Source organism: Dromiciops gliroides, chromosome 5 (assembly GCF_019393635.1).
Source record: "Dromiciops gliroides isolate mDroGli1 chromosome 5, mDroGli1.pri, whole genome shotgun sequence".
NCBI lineage: Eukaryota > Metazoa > Chordata > Mammalia > Microbiotheria > Microbiotheriidae > Dromiciops > Dromiciops gliroides.
The window spans coordinates 44,348,121-44,363,966 of NC_057865.1; the positions used below are offsets into that span (position 1 = coordinate 44,348,121).

The following is a 15,846-nucleotide window of genomic DNA, read 5'->3' on the forward strand; positions in this document are numbered from 1 at the left end:
AGCACAAAGCCTTCAGATTCTTTCCTTAAAGTGTACTTAAATACTTACATTGATCAAGTCCATGCCATTTTAATATCAGTGGAGAAAGATTCCATGAAATAGAGGATCTGTTCAATAAGGTTTTGGTGTATTCATATAATAATAATGATAATGACAATTATCATTATTATTACTATTTATATAGTACTATATTCTAGGCACTGTGCTAAGTGCTTTACAATTATTATCTCATTTGACCCTCACAACAACCCTGGGAGGGAGGTGCTGTTATTATCTTTTATATCATCCTTGTAGTGATTAAAAAGATGTTTTTGATATAACTCCCTCAAATTTGGAAACCATATTTAGTTCTATTTGGAGAGATGATAATGTATTTAAAGTAGACAGAACCAGAGCAGCTAGGTGGCACAGTGGATAGATAAAGCACTGGCCTTGGATTCAGGAGGACCTGAGTTCAAATCCAACCTCAGACACTTGACACTTACTAGCTGTGTGACCCTGGGCAAGTCACTTAACCCTCATTATCCTGCAAAATAATAATAATAATAATGTAGACAGAACCACAAGGGGCCCATATTGTCTTCCTGGAAGACAGTGTGATTTATATAAATTGTCTTAATAGGATTATGTTAGTGGTATATTTGAATTATTGAACAGTTTTTCATGTAGACATCAAAATCTCTGTTTATTTGTAGAATATAGATAAGCCACGAATGCAGAACTGAGTCAAAGATTGTACGTTAAATGATCAAACTGAAACAAGTTGTTTTTTGCATCTCTGAGCTGTCCGCATACGCTTTTTTTCCCTTCCTCTGCACAAAACTGTCTATAGAATTTTTTGATGGATACAAGCTGTGCTTTGAATTAAAATCATAAACACATAATTGACACAGTTAGAGAGGTCACTGGTGTTTCTATCTTTAACCATAAGCATATGATGCTTTCTCTTAATAAAATGGGATCAGACTTGCTCTGTGGAGGAAAATGATGATGTGTTTTTGCTAGTTAATTCATGTGCATTTGAACTAATAATTGTAAAGCATTTCTGCTGGTAATCATGGCTCTTACAGGACCCTACCACTTCACAATTTTGCATGGAAGTTCCCTTGAAATAACTGTCTTGTTATTCCTCATATTAATAGTGTCTAAGCTTTTTCTTCTGCATTTGATCCAATTTTTGTTTTCATTGTACTGAAATTCTTTGTGACTACACAGAAAACTGGAAACGTTTCACATTCTCCTTGTTTAAGGATTCTCTCTCCTCTGTGATTTCTTTGCTTCTCAGACCCCTGTAATAATCTTTTTGATTGATATTGAGTTGTTGATTTTGTTCTTTGTGTTGCTCTGACTCCTTGCATCATAAACCTTATTTTGCTTTCGATTGTTGATTAAAAGCATCTAGAATTTCTAATATGTTTTGGTTTTCTTGATTCTTTTCTACATGCACAATTTCTGTCATTTCATGTAATAACCTTTATGGATTCCTAAATCAAGGATTCCTTAGTCAATAACCATTTATTAAACACCTAATATGTACCAGGTACTGTGCTAAGCATTGATAAGGCAGCTCCTTCAAGACAACCTTTCTGTGATTTCTCGAAGTTATGTTCTGATCCTGAATTGCCATTCTAGACTCTTCTATTTCCACAAATAAATCTGCACAACAGCAATTTATTCTGCCAATTCTTTGTGAACATGTTGCTGACAGAATTAAAATGCAAGTAACTCTTTGACTCCACTCTTAGATTCTATTTTTGTTGGGCAAAATTGGATTCAAATTTTCTACTCTGGATGTCAGTTTAATATTATGGTGCTCTTCCAATGCCTTTGTCTGGGTGCTCCTGCCATGGTGGAGTATTCATTGATAGCGCCAACAGTCCTCTTATGGGTCATACAATGACAGTGGCCACCACATATTCTACAGAGTGTATCCTGAAAACGTTTTGAAATATTTTAACAAATATTATGGGGAACCTTGTTCCTAATGGTTTTCAGTAAATGCTAACTTATTTTAATTACTATATTTTGGACTGGTTGGTGTAAATTAGATTCATATCATTAAACTAAAAGAGCTTTTTGAAATTAGAGTATTTGCCCAAAGTCACATGAAATATCAGCAGTTCTTCTTCATTTGTTTGATAATTAGGTATAATTTCTGGTATATCATGTGTGACAACTGGAGTGATGCCACCTGCTGGTGAGATACTGTTTGAAAGCTCCTCCATGAGGAGAAGGCATCTGAGGGCAAGCCATGAGGCTTGGAAGGTCAGTTCCTTGGCATCAGGAAGTGACATTTGCTCATGGGTACTGTCAATCAAAGCTACCAGCCAATTAGCTTGAAGCTGTGTGTGTGTGTGTGTGTGTGTGTGTGTGTGTGTGTGTGTGTGTGTTGGGGGGGGGGTGGGATGTTTCCGGTTTTCACAAGAGGCTTCTGGGAGGAAGAAGGGGTAAGGCTCTCTCTTTCACCAAGACCTCGGGGAGGGGGGAGTGGAGCTGAAGATGCTGGCTCCCTGAGATAGATAGCTGAATCTAGGCCTCTTTCACTCTCTCTTCACCAAATTCTTATGCTCCTTAATAAATGCCTAAAAGTCTAAACTCTTGCTAAAGCTTCTAATTTATTGGTGACCACTCATTAGATTTTTAGACAGTGTAGCTAGAATTTTAGCACATTACAGAAACAAACCATTACACATGCCTGGTTGTGGAAACAACACACTAAGGAATGCCACTTGTTCCACTGGTAACATCCTTCATGTTAATTAAGCTTATCATCATGATGGTTTTGAACAGGGCTATCTTACAACTTCAGCCAAACTATTTCTACAACGAAGGGATAGTTGTATTACACTGACTAGGGTATGAACCTAATCAATGGAATCTTCAGAATCTAGTTTACCAGGTTTTCATCATTATAACCATCATTATTATTATAGTGGGGTGGTTGTTGTCATTTCTCCCTCATGCTTGAGTGTCAGGGTCAATGTACAGTGTGTCCAGATGTGGCTGATCATACCGATATGAACTTGGAAGGCTCACGGGTAGAGGACATAAAAATCCATATGATGATTTGGGAGGGAGAGGTCTCTCAATTTGTACATCTCATGTTTCTTTTCAGCTACCACAATTCTGCTTTGATTGTAGAGCATAGCACCTTCTTTGATGTAGGCACGCCATGCTGGACAACCCTATGCCAGCGTCTTACACGTCATGCAATCGATACTAAAGTTCTTCAGAGAAACCTTGAGAGTGTCCTTCTATTGCTTCTTCTGACTACCACCTGAGTACCTGACTCGTGTGAGTTCTCCATAGTCATTTAGGCAAATGTATGTTTGACATTTGAACGTGGCCAGCCCATCAGTGTTGGTCTCTCTGCAATAGAATTTGAATGCCTGGAAGTTCAGCCTGAGAAAGGACCTCAGTGTCTAATACCTCATCTTGTTAGGTGATCTTCAGAATCTTCCTAAGTCAATTCAAAAGGAAGTGGTTCAATTTTCCGACATGGTACTGGTATACTGTCCAAATTTCACAGACATACAACAATGAGTTAAGCACAATGGCTTTGTAGACCTTCAGTTTGGTAGGCAGTCTACCCCTCTTCTCTCTAATACCTCTTTGGACTTTCTCAAACACTGACCTAGCTCTGGTAATGTGTGTGTCAACCTCAGCATTATGTGTACATCTCTGGAAAGTATACTGGCAAGGTAAGTGAACTTTAAAAAATAAAAATTTCTCCATTTGCTTTAACCAATGGTTCCACATATAGATGGTATGGTGCTGGCTGGTGGAGAACCTCTGTTTTCTCGGTGTTAATTGCCAGGCCAAAATGAGCACAAGTGACAGAGAACTTTGTTGCATCTCAGCTTTAGAGGCTGTACTGAGTGCACAAAAAGTCACACACCAACTTCCCTTTACTTTAACCTTAGTTTGTAACCTTTTCAAGTTAAGTAATTCCGCATCAATGTAGTAGTTGACCTTGATGCCATTTTTGTCCACATTGAACACATCTGACAACAATGCTGAAAACATCATGCTAAAAACCATGGTAGCAAACACACATCCCTGCTTCACTGTACTGGTGACTGGAAAAGCAAAAGAGCGTTGTCCATTATCCAGAACCCATGTAAGCACACCATCATAGAATATATCGCATGGGTGTTGCTCTGAATAAGGTGCTTAAGCACAAATCTTCATACTTCCTAAAGGTTGGGCTTAAAAGATTGGTACTTGTATTATTTTGTACTATAGTTATTTGAAGATGTCATTTATATGTCCCCAAATATAAGGATCCTAAGGAAGAGGACATCTTCTCAAAACATTGTACCATAAACTGTGTTTAACAGAGTGTTGTTTAATAATTATTTGGGGGAATTGAATGTTTCTTAATTATAAACCCATTTTAAAAAGCTAATTCTTAATTAGCCTTGTATATTTCAAGATTTTAATTCATGTATATCAAATAAATATTCATTTATGTCAAATAAAAATAACCATAAGAAAAGGACATATTGTTTGTCATGATTTATACTTACTAAGTTTTGCATATTGGGGTAAGAGATTTTCATTTCTATTTTTTTAGCCCAGATGTTTACTGCAGGAATAAATTAAAATAAAGTACTGAATTTATTTTTTTCTAAATGGAGCTAAATACGGATTAATTGTAATGATCATAGAAGTCAATTATTATGCTCAAGAAAATATGAATCTAGTAAATTTTGCATCACAGAACTTATTTTTATTTTTAAAATGTGACAACATCTTGAATCCAAGTGAAGACTTTTCTAGGCTGTAGTTAAGAAGAAAGAAAAGTCATGTGGTTTTAGAACTGAAAAAAGGATCTTAGGGATCACTGTAGAAATTAAAAAAAAAAATTATACTCCAAATTGTACATGACCTGACCTGGGTCAAAGGGCCAAGATTAGAGTTCATCCTAGTACCACAGTCACCTAACTTGTAACACAATTTCTCCTGTTTTCTCTAAAATAAGAATACAACCTTTGGGTTGTCTAAGGAGTTTTTTTGGCTAGTGCATGCAGGAAAATGGGGCCGAAGAGGCAACACTACAAGGTCATTTAGGAATTTTAATTGTCAATAGGAGGAGGTACAGCAGGGTTTTCAATGCAATGTACATAGGATAGGCCAAACCATTTAGTTCCTTTCTTCCCCTATAGATTTATCTTTCCTTTGTTTAAAAACAAAACAAAACAAAACAAAAAAACCCTCCATCTAGACATCTGTGATTCTTTTTCTTCCCTGTGGTTGATATTCTAAGATTTAACCCTTTCTTTTGATAAAGAGTTCAATTCTTGTCTCCAACAACTACGTAGGTGTTAAGAGGCAGCCACTGAAGATAAAAATGTCCAAGTAAGATTCATTTCTCTCTCAGAGGAAAATGTTGATTATTACTCTCAGTTTCTTGCTGCTTTTCCCAAGAAAGTTAAATGTCAATTCCTCACAAAGCACACATTTTTTAACTTAAATTTTGTTGTTTTCAATGTTGGATGAACATCCATTCAGTTGTGAGGGTGAATGGTTGGGCGGGTGGAGTGTGAAAGCCTGAGCCAGGAAGAAAGACTAGGGTTCTAAGTGACCTCAGACAAACAATGTCAAAGTAAACCTGGGTCAGTCACTTAACCCCTGCATGTCCCCAGGCAACACTCTAAGACTAGAAATTACATAGTAGATGCCAAATCCTATTGGTAGAGGAAGTTTCCATACCAGAAGTTTCCTAAATCAATGAAATCATAGGTCTGGATTTTTAAAAAAATATGCATATAACTTTACTCTGCAGTGAATTTTTTTAAAAAGCTTATAACAAAATAAAAAGTGGGGAGGTGGTATGGTAAATTTAAGGCAATGCCTGGAGTTTGAAAGACCCAAGTTCAAAATCTGTGTGCATGCATGTGTACACACACACACACACACACACACACACACACTCTAGAACATTTTTCTAACAGGGCCCCTCCTTGACTAACTCTTCCCTAGAAACACTTCTTTCCCATCGCAAAGTCCTGCACAAAAGCCCACTTTTTATGATTTCTTCATAATAAAAATTAGAAATATTTTTATTTATGTTTCTGATATATTTTGAAGATACAGTACATAGCATGTGGATATATAACATATAGGTATGTCTATGCATGCACGTATACACATATAGATGTGTTTACACATGCATGCATGTTTGTTGTTTGTATATTGTTAGAATATTTTTAAATTGACTAGCCTAATTTGGGGGGCTAATCTGACTACAGGACTAATCTAGGGACTTTTGACTATTTGGCTATCTGACTTCATTTAATTTAATGTGGGCCGTTTATAAAGTTCCACCACACTGCTCCCAAACTGATAGACTAAAGATTAAGAAGCCTCTTAACCAAATAATCAAAGCAGAGTTTATTTATGAGATACTATTTCAAATGAGGAATACAGGGAAATAAAATACAACCTGACTGCTTTCCTGTGGTCTCTTTCCACTGCATCTCTTTCCCACCTGCTGCGATTCTGAACTTCTTGAATACAATAAGGGCCTTAGCCGCCTCCGGCCTCCCGTTACACTTTCCCTGCTTTGTATTAAGGCCTGTAACCTTGTCAGCCCGGTCTCCCCTTTTCTGCCCTCCTCTAGTCTCACTCCCAGGTCTATATACACCTTTTCTTCTCTCCACTCAAATCTCGGGGCTTCCTTCGCCCCCACAGACCAAGCTAATCCGCCCGCCAGGGCTGCGGCTGGTTGGGGGGGGGGTGCACTCCCACTTCACATGCTTCAGCACAGGCTATCTTTCAGATAGCTCCGCTCAGGTCGGAGGGAGCGGAGGGAGCTTCCCCCCCCCCCCAGCTGTCTGACCTGGCATCTTGTATAGCCCACAGGGCTGAGGAGGAGGGGGAGAGGCCCTGAGGGCCTAAAGCTTTCTAATCTCAGCCTAAAGGTAGGGTCCCCAAATCAAAATAAATTTCCACAATATGTACATCCCAAATATACATAGATACATGTGTATCATATTATATATAATGTATATCTCCAGTAATAATAGGTAGTAATGCATGTTACTAGTAAATACTTTTTTAAAATTCCCCTTACTTAATGACTTGATCTCCTAAAATAAAGAAATCAATATTTAATGGACAATATCTATAGCTAGGAAGACATGGGAATAAGTCCTACCTCTGGCACAGACTTATTGTTTGTTCTTCATTCTCGAAGACGACCACGATATCAGGGTGATGTCATGACTTGCACTGAATTGGATTTAAGTGAGGGAGGGCTGTGCAAGGTCACCAACCTCACTCTCTCCTCCAGAGGCATCTGGGTCCAATGGCAAGATATACATGAGGACAACTGGAGATGGCCCCAGATGTTTGAGATATTCAGGGTTAAGTGACTTGCCCAGGGTCACACAACTAGTAAGTGTCAAGTGTCTGAGGCCAGATTTGAACTCACATCCTCCTGACTCCAGGGTCAGTGCTCTATCCACTGTGCTACCCAGCTGCCCTTCTGGCATAGACCAGTTGTATCCATGAGAAAGCCCCTGATTTCCTTCATTCCTCTCCAAGCTGACTCATCTCCACAGGACTTTCTCTGTCATTCCCAGGTACCCAGTACCTTTACCCATCCCACGTTAAGCATCCTTTTTATGTCATCTTTCCCCAGGATAATGTGAGCTCCCTGAAGGCAGGGAATGTCTTTCTTTCTGCAAGTAGTCCCAATGCCTAGCACAGTCTCCTGCATATAGCAAACTCTTAATAAATGCTTGTTGACCCACTGACTGATTTAACCTTTTGTTATACCCAAGCAAGATGCTATAAACAAGTTACAAAGAGGAGATTCCATACTGGGAGTTTCCAGTACTAATAACATTACAGGTCTAGACCAAAAGAGTAATTATATGTGTGTGTTATATGTATACGTATGTAATATACATGTATGTGCATATGTGTATGCATATATGCATATATTATATATGAATTAATGTATACTGTACAGATCAGGGGAAAGGGAGGGGGGAAGAAAGAGGCACCTCTTCTAAAGACCTACTCCAATGTCTCAACTCTGGAATGAATGAATGAATGAATGAATGAATGAATGAATGAATGAATGAATAAATGAGCATTTATTAGGCACCTACTATATATAAAGCAATGAGGATACAAACAAAAAATCAAGCAAAGCCCTTGCTCTCAAAGAGCTTACCTTCCACTGTGGCTTTCCAACAACCACCTTCTCTTAAGGCACCTACACTAATGAAGTAGGTTCACATGTATGCATACACACAACAAACCTGCAAGCACAGAAGCATATGTGGATAACACATCTGCACGTCTTTCCTGCAGCAGCCCTAGAGCCATCACAGGACAAACCTCCAGAACAAGAGGACACTTCCTCTCTTCTTTCCTATTTTTCCCTGTGGGAGGCGCCAGGAATCAGCCAAAGGACCAGACAATTGACTAGGGCAGAGATCTACATGTTCTGTTTTATTTAACTAATGAAGAAACATATATTCATCATCTCCTCAAGCCCCCACAGCTGTCAGGTGACAGATAGATTTAGAGAAGTGTATAAAACAGAATTTCTGTGCTCAAGGAATTCAGAGACTAGTTGGCAAGATAAGGCTGATGCAAAACAGAAAACAATATATAAATATTATTCTAGTTCTAAAGTAAGTGTCAGAGATAGCAAGACTTCCAGAGGTCAGAAGGAGAGAGCGTTGTACATTGGAGAAGTTACGAAAGCAGAGAAAGAGAAATTCTTTCAGCTAAAGAACATTGAGTTTGATTACAATTCCTGGGAAAGTTATCAACATCATTTTTAAGGGATGGCTGATAAACACACACAAATGGAAATGATGATGACTAAGAGTTTAATTACCTGCAGGTACTAAGATGATTTTTATATGGAATTGTAGAAGGTATCATTGGCCTTCAGCTGTTCTAATGAGGAACTGTGCAAACTACATCTCTCCTTTACCAAGGGAAGCCCCTGTGGGCAAGAACAAAGAGCTCTTCCTTGCCTTCCTTGTGAGCTTGTGAACAATTTGGGGCACTAAAAGCACCTGCCACTGGCCTCACATGGGGTTCTGTTTTTCCCAAGGCCTAGTCAGGCCCTGCTGGTCCATCAGTAGATGGATACTGATACTGAGAGCCACCCTGAGTTAAGAAGTGGGGAGCGTTCCTCCCTCACATAGAAGGCAGTTGAACCCTCCACAAACCAGCAATCACCAAAATAAGTCACTTTAATCAAAGAGTGGCAAGGAACATACCATAAATACACAACAAAGGCTATAAAAATATTCAACATCTGGTATATTATCTGACCCTTCAGAAGTCAATGGTAACCTCTTAAAGAACCTACCATTTTGAAAGCCGCATGTACCACTTCCCTATATTTGGCAAATACGAGTATAAAACAAAAATATAAAACTCGGAGCCAAAGTAGCCTAGATGATAGCTATTACAAAGCATGAAATGTGAAAAATGACTACTTTTACTATTCCAACACCAGACTTCAGAACCGTATCATTTTTAGAAGCACACTTTATGGATGAGCAAGTCAATAAAAGGGAAATGCTAAGATTTTTCTACTAGAAAAGGATATTTGAAGTTGCAGTACCTGGTAAAAGCTGGATTATGTTCAGTCATAGCTACCAGCAGCTTCAGAGCGTACGCTGGTACAGGGTCAGGTTCCATGAGGACATGCTCATACCTTGAATAAAAGAAAAACATTTAACACATTTTAAAATGCAAAAGTCTAAAATGATAAATAATAGCAAAACACCCATTAGATGTCAAATTTAAAAGGCTAAAAATCTTTCTAAAAGATAGAATGCAAAAGAATTATAATCTAGATTTCCGTATTCCTAGTATTGAAGTGTTTCTGAACGCAGCCGGCGTCTCTGAGACCTCAATCTCCTGGTAACCTACCCATCTAAAACCCAAATCAAGAACATGGAATTAGCATCCAAAGACCTAGAACCTCTTCAAACAGATGCCATCAAGTTAATGTATCTCCTTCCTAGGTTCTTCAAACCTATTGGCTTTAACTTATGCATAATTTTAATGTCTGATTATTTTGTTTCCAAGGAAACAATAGACAAGAAGAAGCAAACTAGAAGAGTGAGGGCAAATAGTTACTATGGACAGGAGCTAATAACAATGGGCATTGACACCTGACAGCCTGATAGCAACAGAAGAGATTTGTATTGGGGGAGAGGGAGAGGAATCACTAAAAAGTCACACGCAAAAACTCATCAAGCTGAGAAATCTGGGAAAATTTAAAGTAAGCACTAAGTACCTACACACATCAGTAGGTCATGAAGGTATCACTGTATTATAACATTCTATAATAGTAATAACAACAATATGCAATAAGAAAAAAATCGAGGAGTTAAATATGAAGTTGAAAAATCAGAGCACTGAAAATCTACACTTAATGCAAAATCCAGAGGTGCTAATTAATAGGTTTTTGTAGTTTAGCTTTTTTTTAGGGGGGAGGCAGGGCAATGAGGGTTAAGTGACTTGCCCAGGGTCACACAGCATGTAAGTGTCAAATGTCTGAGGCAGGATTTTAACTCAGGTCCTCCTGAATTCAGGGTCAATGCTTTATCTACTGCGCCACCTAGGTGTACCCGCCCCCATGCTAATTAATAGTGAAAGATGCTAAAAATAATGCCCGTGAGTCAAATGAATCTGAAGAAAAAAAGGGGCACACTTAGAATGGAATTTTGAAAAGTCCTTTTTGAGTGTGATGGGACAAATCCAACTACAGGCTATACAAAAAAAGATGGCATCTGCTATAACCATTCTGAATGAATACATTCTCACAAAACACAAACAAACTACAAAATAAGTTTAAGGCCTGAACATGACAATAGATGCTATAGTTATTGATGGTGCAAGATCAAAGAAGGAAAGGTAGACCTACTTAGAACTAGTCCTAAAAGGAAGCATTAAATACCTTGAAAAAACTATAAAGAACTGTGAAAAGGTATTGGAAGATTGCATCAATATCTGATGGGCACAACATAGTAGAAAACATGAAAATCACATAGATTAAAAGAAAAAAAAAGAAGAAAGAAACTTGTGGAATGGAAGGCAGAAAATTAAAGCCTATCAGAAATTCTTGATCCCCTCATTCAACAACTGAAAGTGAAAGCTGAAAAGTTAAGACAATATAGGGAGTCAAAGCAATGCTAAGAACAAAATTTAAATTTCAATATAATTTTTTTAACTGTTAGAGAGGCTTGAGAAATCATTAGAGGAAAAAGAATCCCTTAATTAGAAGGATGGAGAAAATTTCTGGTAACCTATATTGTTATAAGAAGTCTAACATAATAAAAATGCAAATTGAATCAAATCCAAAAGAAAAAGCTTACATTAAAGTAGAGAACAAAGGAAAAGTTATCAGCAAACCTCCTTAATTATTGACTCGAATGCTTTCTCACGGTTCATCAGGTATAAGCAAAGCACTTTACCAACTCCCTCCCATGCAAGTATGACCCTGTCTTTCCTAAGAGAAGGCATAACTTGCCCGATGCCAAACAATGAGAAAACAGTGACCCCTCCAAATAAAGGCCACTTTTGAGTCTGAGTGTTATACAGAAGCATCCACAGTTTGTACTATTCAAAGCAAATCTATAAGCAAGAAAACAACATATTGGCTGAGAAGTAAAAAGAATGTACTAGAAAGTCTCAGAAGAATTAAGCTCATTTTAACACGTGATTGATTCCTGACCAAGCTGTCCAAAACTGCTGCCATATTCATACGACCTTTATAATGGCAAAAGCTTTGCCTCAGTCCACACTCATGCCTTGTGCATGTACTTTCCAATATGCAAAAGACTCAAGTACACAAGAATCCTAGAGAATCTGATTTCCACACGAAAAACACTTCTCTTTTTAAAGTCTACCAACAATACAACATCATCAACAATAGCTGATATAAAATGTGTCATCTTCTGGAGAGACCATTTAAGCCCACTCTGGCTCTAGGTTCCATTAAGCCCATTATTATCACTCTCGAATAGAAATGTTTACGACTTTCAAGTCAGTGAGGAAGTAGAACCGCTTGATATCTTGGGATGACATCAAATTAACCAACCATATGCTGGAAAAGACAGATCAACTAGATGACTGTTGTACAAATTTTTTTTATATAAATGGAGGCATTCATAACAATAAGGATTAGGTGATTGCTATAAAAATTAGAGGTTATTTTAAAAATCTAAGACTTATTGATTGATGCCACTTATACAATGATGGAAACTATATAACCTATTACTGCATGTTAAAAAACTGTTGTTGAGTCATTTTTCAATCATGTTCAACTCTTCATGACCCATTTGGGGTTTTCTTGACAAGTATATTGGGGTGGTTTTCTATTTCCTTCTCTAGCTCATCTTACAGATGAGGAAACTGAGTCAAACAGGTTTAAGTGACTTGCCCAGGGTCACATAGCTACTAAGTGCCTGAAGTCAGATTTAAACTCAGGAAGAGAAGTCTTCCTGATTCTAGACCCAGTACTCTATCCATTGTGCCACTTATCTGCCCTGTAAAACTTTAGCATTTACTAGATACCTAAATAGATAAGGTTAGGTTAGATATCAGACATTCACTATCCTACATAAGCTGAGACAAAAAAAGATCCATACCAAATAATACAAACCCCTAAATATCTTTGAGAATCTTGCAAACATGCTGTACTGGAACTGGACTACTTTTATATACAGAAATGTTAACCATAAAAATCTGGAAATAATACCAACATAAAAAATGAAGAACATTTTTTAATTCATATCACCACATTCAACATTCAATCCCCAAACTATATTTATTAAATGAAAAGCTTTCAAAAAATAGAGCCCCTAGGAAAAGATATTAAAACCATATGGGAGGGGCAGCTAGGTGGCACAGTGGATAGAGCACCGACCCTGGATTCAGGAGGACCTGAGTTCAAATCCTGCCTCAGACACTTGACACTTACTAGCTGTGTGACCCTGGGCAAGTCACTTAACCCCAATTGCCTCACCAAAAAAAAAAACAAAAAACATATGGGAAAAGGACCAGGTATATGTAACTTCTGTCATCTGGTTTGCTACAGCCAATGTCCTAATGAAATTTCAGTGATTTCAGGAAAGATGAGCTTACATTCCAAACTCTTATTCAATTAAAAAATGCAGTCACTTGATCTACTTGCACAATAGCTCACAGAACATTCAATATAAAAAACTACAGCAGGATACAACCCATCCTATCTGACTTCTGTCCAAAAAAGATGACAATGAGCTAATAAAAAAAAACAATCATTTACATAGTATTTTAGAGGTTAGTTTTTTTTTTTAATATCATACCTGACAATGCCATGAGATAGATAGTGAAAATGCTATTATCTCTATATGTCTGAGAAAATTGAGGCTCAGACAAGTTAGGTGACTAGTTCACTATCACGCAATTTCAATTCAATTCAACAAGCATATATTATATGCCTACTGTGTGACAGTACTGTACTATGGTACTACGGATACAAAGAGAAATTTGAAATAGTCCCCAATGTCAAGATTATAGACAAATTAGGTAAAACAACATGTACACAGATAAGTGAATAGAAAATAAATAGAAAATTATTTGAGGGGACCAGAAACTTAGGGAATTGAAAGAGGTTTCTTGAGTGAAGTGGCCCTTAGACTGTCTTAAAAGGATGTAGGGGTTCCAAGAGCTGCAGATGAAGAAAGGAAGCATTCCAAGCATGCGGGAAAGCCTAAATAAGACTGGGCAACAACCTGGATTTGGAAGGTGGCAGGTCAGGAGAAAGGACTCCAGGGCTGCAAACCCAAGAACTAGAAATGTAATTCCACTCTAAAGAAATAGTGGAAGGAGGGGATTTAGGGAGTGAAGATAACAATGAACTATGGATATGACTTGTTGAACTTGAGATATGTTATCTAGGTAGAAATGCTTATCAAACAATTGAAATTGCAAGACTGGGGCTCAGGAGATAGATGAGTAGACAAATAGATTAGAATGTCGTTTGAAAAGAAATGAAAATTAAACACATTAGACCTAATGAGATCACAGAGGGAGGAAGGGAGAAGATGGGGGAGAGAAACAGAGAGGGAGCGAAGAGCAAGAGTAGAAAAGAGAAAGTTGAGGGGGGGAAAGGGAGTAGAGAGGACAAGGAGAAGAAGGAGGAGGAGAAAGAGGAAGAGGAAGAGGAGAAGGAAAGATTGATGAGAGAAAGAGAGAAGATGTAGAAGGAGGAGGAGGAGGAGGAAGAAAAGAAGAGGAAGAAGAGGAGAGGAAGGGGAGAATGAGGAAGAAGAGGAAGAAAGAAGAGGAAGAGGAGAAGGAAAGAGTGATGAGAGAAAGAGAGAAGATGTAGAAGGAGGAGGAGGAGGAGGAAGAAAAGAAGAGGAAGAGGAGAGGGAAAGAGTGATGAGAGAAAGAGAAAAGATGTAGAAGAAGGAGGAGGAGGAAGAGAAGAAGAGGAAGAAGAGGAGAGGAAGGGGAGAATGAGGAAGAAGAGGAAGAAAGAAGAGGAAGAGGAGAAGGAAAGAGTGATGAGAGAAAGAGAAAAGATGTAGAAGAAGGAGGAGGAGGAAGAGAAGAAGAGGAAGAAGATGATGATGATGAAGAAGAAGAAGGATGGAGACATGGGATACACATAGGGTGTGAGACATGGATACAAAGGAGACTGAAGATGATGAACCAAAAAAGACAGGAAGAAAATTAAGAAAGCATGGTGTCATAAAAGCCCAAAGAGAAAAGAATCCCCAGGCCAGTAGTGTCGAATACTACAGGGAGAGCAAGAGGACAAACACTGAAAGTATATAACAGGGAATCAATAGAATTCAAAGGAACTGCAGTAAGGCAGGCCTCTGCTTCCCAGAGCCCCCAGCTACCAGAAAAACAACTTCCTACCATGGATCCTTTCCTGAGGGCTTCAGAAAGCAGAGAAATTCTTCACTGCACTGCCTATGGATTCTCTCAGAGAACCCAGTCCAATGCTCAGGACACAGAAAGGCCTCAATAAATAGTAACTGATTTTAGGTCAGCTATTCTAGATCTCACTATCTTAGACCCCTAAGAGAAGAAGGAGTTTAGGTTTAACTAAAAAAAACAAAAACAAAAATCCAACAATTACAATATTGAAAGAGGAGGACCAGAAGGGAGATTACTGATTAACAATTCAAGATTTTGCAAGGAATCATACGATTTAAGTGCTGTAATAGACAGAGGGGCAGCTAGGTGGGGCAGTGGATAGAGCACCGGCCCCTGGAGTCAGGAGGACCTGAGTTCAAATTTGTCCTCAGACACTTAACACTTACTAGCTGTGTGACCCTGGGCAAGTCACTTAACCCCAATTGCCTCACTAAAAAAAAAAAATACAGTTAGAGGTCATCTAGCCAAGTACTGTTATATTACAGGTGAGGAAACTGAGCCCCAGAGAGCTAAGCAAAACCTAATGCTAAAATATCATCTCAGCACAGTAAGCAGAAAAACAGCAACACAACAACTTTGACCAGATCCTTAAATAAAAAAGCCAGAGGAAAAAAAGCCAGGCTAATTAACAAGTATCACAACACCAAAGAGTAGGAAAGTCAACAGAATCACATGAGGGAACTAATAAAGGCAGAAGGTACAGCATATAAAAAAGGCACAACAGTAAAAAGGGGGGGGGGGAGTACTGACTTTGGAATCGAAGGACCTGGGTTCAAATCCTGAGTCTGCCACCTCTTACCTGTGTGGTCTTAGGAAAATAATTTTAATTCTCTAAAACTCAGTCACCTCACTTATAAAATGAAGAAGTTGGATTAGATGTTCCCTAAATTCCCTTCTAGCACTAAATCTATTGCCCTA

General features: G+C 38.3%; 1 protein-coding gene across 1 annotated transcript in view; it reads right to left on the reverse strand.

Moving 5' to 3' along the window:
* ULK4 (unc-51 like kinase 4) overlaps positions 1–15,846 on the reverse strand; it is a 669,562-nt gene that overhangs the window by 368,398 nt on the left and 285,318 nt on the right. The window contains exon 30 of the mRNA XM_043966928.1: positions 9,605–9,697. Coding sequence (XP_043822863.1) covers positions 9,605–9,697 — 93 coding nt within the window. The remainder of the gene's footprint in view (positions 1–9,604; positions 9,698–15,846) is intronic.